At 34.1% G+C, this 5,012-nt stretch overlaps 1 protein-coding gene across 2 annotated transcripts; it reads right to left on the reverse strand.

Moving 5' to 3' along the window:
* Positions 1–3,125: 3,125 nt before the first annotated feature.
* Positions 3,126–3,954, reverse strand: LOC108761833 (nuclear nucleic acid-binding protein C1D). Of its 2 annotated transcripts, none has more exons than XM_018508583.1 (3): positions 3,867–3,954; positions 3,444–3,773; positions 3,126–3,364 (listed from the first exon to the last, which is right to left on the reverse strand). In XM_018508583.1, exons 2-3 carry the CDS (start codon positions 3,655–3,657, stop codon positions 3,141–3,143), a joined length of 438 nt encoding a protein of 145 aa, XP_018364085.1. In that variant the 5' UTR covers positions 3,658–3,773; positions 3,867–3,954; the 3' UTR covers positions 3,126–3,140. The 2 variants fall into 2 exon arrangements, with proteins under 2 accessions (XP_018364085.1, XP_018364092.1); XM_018508590.1 differs by having other exon boundaries at positions 3,444–3,770; positions 3,867–3,938.
* Positions 3,955–5,012: the final 1,058 nt, after the last annotated feature.

Genomic DNA, 5,012 nt, shown 5'->3' on the forward strand with positions numbered 1-5,012 from the left:
ATCGGGCCGAAAACGCTAATAAACAATAAATGATTATGACTTATAATAAATATTATAAGTAAATATTATGATTATGACTTATAAATATTATGATTATGATTTATAATAAATGAGTAAGGGCCTGCGCACAATACAGGAATAAGAATTAGATATTAAGATTTCAACCTATCAGAAACCGTGTATTCCGATGTAATCAGTTTCTGATAGGTCAAAATCTTAATATCTAATTCCTATTCCTCTATTGTGCTCAGGCCCTTAATATTATGATAAATATTATGATAATATTATAGTAAATATTATGATTATGACCTAGGGCCTGCGCACAATAGAGGAACAGGAATTAGATATTAAGATTTCAACATATCAGAAACTGATTACATCGGAATACACGATTTCTGATAGGTTGAAATCTTAATATCTAATTCTTGTTCCTCTATTGTGCGCAGGCCCTTATAATAAATGATTTATTATTTGAATGATTTCTTAAATGGATAGGGCAAAACAGCATACAAAATATTTAATATTATGTATAGCTGGGCAATATATATTTGGATTTCAAAACGTTGTTTTTGAAGAAAATTTTACTAAAAAGCTGTAGTTTATGTTACTGTACCTAGTGAAAAATGATAATAGAACCCTTCGAATCGACATTAATTTGATGATTATGGCGTCAATTCGATTCCATATTATCATTTCTCGCTGAGTATAACTTTTTAATAAAATTTTCTTCGAAAGAACATTTTAGAGCATAATCCAGGTAATCGAGATTTACGAATGATTTATTAATATAATTATTTTGTTTGTGTACTTAGCCATTTTCTTGTTCGATCTTTATTGTAGTCTCTGTTAAGATTTAACACGACGCTATTAATTTAATTAAAAATTATCGTTGTTTCCGATGAACTCTCTTGCTTGGCACGTACAAAATTGAAAACAAAGAAAAAGGTTAAAAATCCTCACATGCGGGCTGCCATATTGCACTACACCGTTAGGCTGGATCCTCATACAGACACCGGCGCTTTGATATAGAGCACTGATTGGTGAAAAGCCGGTTGTGGGGGTAAAATTTACTTCCACCACTCGTTTTTCACCAATCAGCGTTCGGTGTCAAAGCGCTGTTGCCCGTATGAGGATCCGGGCTTACACTTGCTTAAAGGTGCGATTTCACGCTAACGCTAGACGCTCATTTTCAGCGTCAAAACAGGTCACGTGATCAAAATTGACGCTTGGTATTCGTCAATTTTGATCATGTGACCTGTTTTGACGCTAAAAATGAGCGTCGAGCGTCAGCGTGAAAAGGCACCTTAAGACCTGAAGTCTGTTTTCTGTGACTGAACTAGCGTACACTTTTGGAACTTAAAGTGAGATAGATATACGTTTGATATTTGTTTAAAGTGAGAAAGAGAGTTCTAGAACAGTTTAGTGCAGGAACAGAAAATAGACCACTGGTACAAGCAGTACAGTGAACTCTTGCACTGAATATCGCTACACCTCGAAAAAGAACAGAGTACATGATGTCATTTCGTTACAGTGTACACAAAAAGAACGATGTAGTGTAAACTTCTTGAACTAGTGCAAGCAGTGCAGAGAAAAAAAACAAACCTTATGGCTTCTGCACCTGCACACTGGACGTCCAATGTCGAAACGTTATAGCGTTTTCTCTTGGGATACACTGGGTGCAGTCTCACACCGTACCAGTTGCGTGTAAGCGCTACACTCAACTACAGTGCCTGCTACACTACAATAGAGTGGTGCACACTAGAGTCCTAGATTTATCAGAGAGGTGCAACCGGTGTTATGCATTCTGATTCGCTGTTGCAATCTGACCAATTGCGTGACTTGGCAGCCTTTTATAGTACTAGTGACATATTTCTATTTCATTTTATCCTATACATTCTATCTCACATTATCCTACACGTCTTATCTTGTTTGATAAAATTTAAAGGCAGTTTCATAGCATGTCGGCCATGTTTAGTATTCTCCTTAGCACCTTTGTCATACTGACTTAAGCCGGTTGCGCCTCTCTGATAAATCTAGGACTCTAGTGCACACCATAGTGTACACTGTATCATTATTATGCTAAAGCCCATGACACATACAAGAACGTAAGGCCGTTAGGCGTCATCTACAATACATGACATTTAAAATTTGAAAATAAAAGTCAAGCGGGAACAGAGTTTTAAGTCCATGGCACATAGAAAAACGTAAGTCCGTAAAGGCCCGTCTACAATACACGGAGTAAGAAGTAAGAGTAAGAAATTGACCAATCACAGTCGAACCTTTACGGACTTACGTTTTTCTATGTGCCATGGACTTAAAACTCTGTTCCCGCTTGACTTTTATTTTCAAATTTTAAATGTCACACTGGTGCTACACGGTTTCTTTGAGACGGTGTAGCAAAATCTCACTTCGTGCATAAAATTTGCACCGTAGCCACGGAAACACGGTACACCGAATGAGTTCGCTTATCACCAGCCATGGAAACACGGTACACTGTCTGAGTGTTGCACTAGTGGGCGATAGTGCAGCCAAGAGAAAACGTGGGATGATCCCAATTGATCACGGCTCGATTGGACCCCACCAATCACAGCGACCGGTGCTTAGAAGCTTTGTAGTCTCAAGCGCTGTGAGTGGCTCGTGTCCAATTGAGCCGTGTCCAACTGAGTGCCACCCATTTATACAATAAAAAATTACAAATTTAATAATGTATTATCGAAATATTTACCTTAATAATCGCAAATCTTTATTAAGATTTTTTACAAATATTAACATTTCAACTTATCTAAAACCACACTGCACAGTGTATTCCAATATAATCTGCAGTTTCTAATAGGTCGAAATCTTAATATTTATTCCTGTTTCAAAGATTTCTTTGTGTGCAACCCCTAAAATGATACTTCTGAATGGCATGGCATTCGGGTGAGAACCTAAATGCAGTCCTGATAATGATTGACAATCAAAGGAAAACAACAGGATGCTAGAATGGCAATGCAGATAAAAAAGACGGTTGAATCTTATATCTTTAATGAAAATATTGATTAAAGCAATAAACATTAAGTTATTTAAATAGAAACATAGAAAACGCATGTAGGAAATAAATTTTATATAAATTTATGTATAAATAATAGAACTTGTAATATTTATGTAGGTGGTGACTGATCTTCAGACTCGTAAATTTTCTTCTCCATGTTCTTGTGTTTCTTTTGTTTTGGTTCCCATAAGCTGTTCCTCATAAATCTTTTAGCAGCATTTACATCGACACGTGGCATAAGTGTATTTTTATCATTGATTTGTTTCGCTCGTATCATTGCTTTTTTCAATCTCTCATTTTCTGATCTAATTCGATGCTTTGATGGATCGATTCCTACAATCAATAATAATTTAATAATCAATGCATATGATGTAAATTGACTTGTATCTTGAAAATTACAATTTTTATATACCTTCGGCTTTCAAGTACATCCAAAACAGACTATTAAGACTATAAGATAACAACAAGTTATATTTAATTTTGTCTGTATTGGGAAGTTTATCGAATAGCGAAGGATCGCTAACTGATTCTACCATATCCTGGATTTTGAAAGCTGCTTCATTGAACTGCTTCAGTCTAGCAATTATGTTCGTGTCGTGCGAAAGTTCTTCAAAATCAGCATCCATTTCTTTCGTCAATCAATTTATTTTTCAAGTGACGAGTAATGTTTTGTCCTTTCGTTTCACTATTAGTTACACAACCTCAATTTTTATCCAATCTCACTATCGTCGTTTTACCTCTGCTAAAATAAATACAATAATTTTTTTCCATCATTTCCTTCAAGATTTTTCAATATAGATATCCATTCTTTTCGATATACACAATATATACATACATATTATAATTTTCTTCAATATTACTCTCATCTGACTTTCATTCGCTACACTCTCCTTTAACTGCCTTAACCTTAACTTTTCTCTTGCATTTAAAACTGAACATAACCTAAAATAACTGGTAGGCAAAGAATCCGTCTTCGTTATTTTTTATATAATTAATTATTTTAATATAAGTACACATATACAACTTTATTACATATCTGTATTATAAATTGTATTAACAATCATTTTAAATAATCTATCATCACACATTAAATCAAATGTTTATTTTTCATATATTCTTTTTTATATAAAATCGAAATTCATTTATGAGTTAGCTGCTACAGAATTAAAAAAAAAAAAGAAAAAAGAGTACAAATTAATAATAGAGGAAAATGAACATTTTACGAATTTATTTCTCTCCTCTAACAACGGTTAAAGTTGCATGTAAAAATCGCACTATTAGAAATTATACATCACAGAATCAAAGTAAGATGTACGATCGTTCTATAATTGCATGCGCGGCATTCTATATGTATATGTACGGTATGTATGTACATGTATATGTTGAAGCGATCTCACGACTGATCAGGATCACGACGTTGCAAGAATTCAGGCCTGCAGAGTGCAGACTGTTCACTGTTGCAGACGGAGATCGAAACGGACGCATTCTTCCCCTCCGGCCTATTCTATGATTCTTTGAGGTTTAAATTTAGCATTCTCTCATCCCCCATGAATATTCGAGTGGATAAATTCAATGGCGTATATATCTATGTATGTACAGAAAAGACGTCGTGATTGCGCTGTGAGCTATATGTCACGTATAGCAATAATGATACGTAAAGTAAATCCAACAAATCTATTATATCTCGCAATAAAAAATTAAAGCAAGACTCATTAATGGGCTTGTTATCAAGCAACATAATTAAAAATTTATATATTATCCTATAACAAGGATAACTTCTATGGGACTTTGGCACGCTATCCTATTTATAAATTACACATTAGAAAAATGTGTGTGTGCTATTATAAATTTATGTACTGTATTATTACTAGCAGGGTTGGGTAAGTTACTTTTTTCTTTTAACTAAGTTAAGTTAAAGTTAACAACCTTGAAAATTTAACTTAGTTAAGATACAAGTTAATGTATAATGAAATTAATTGAA

Source organism: Trachymyrmex cornetzi, unplaced genomic scaffold (genome assembly GCF_001594075.2).
Source record: "Trachymyrmex cornetzi isolate Tcor2-1 unplaced genomic scaffold, Tcor1.1 scaffold1096, whole genome shotgun sequence".
NCBI classification, from domain to species: domain Eukaryota; kingdom Metazoa; phylum Arthropoda; class Insecta; order Hymenoptera; family Formicidae; genus Trachymyrmex; species Trachymyrmex cornetzi.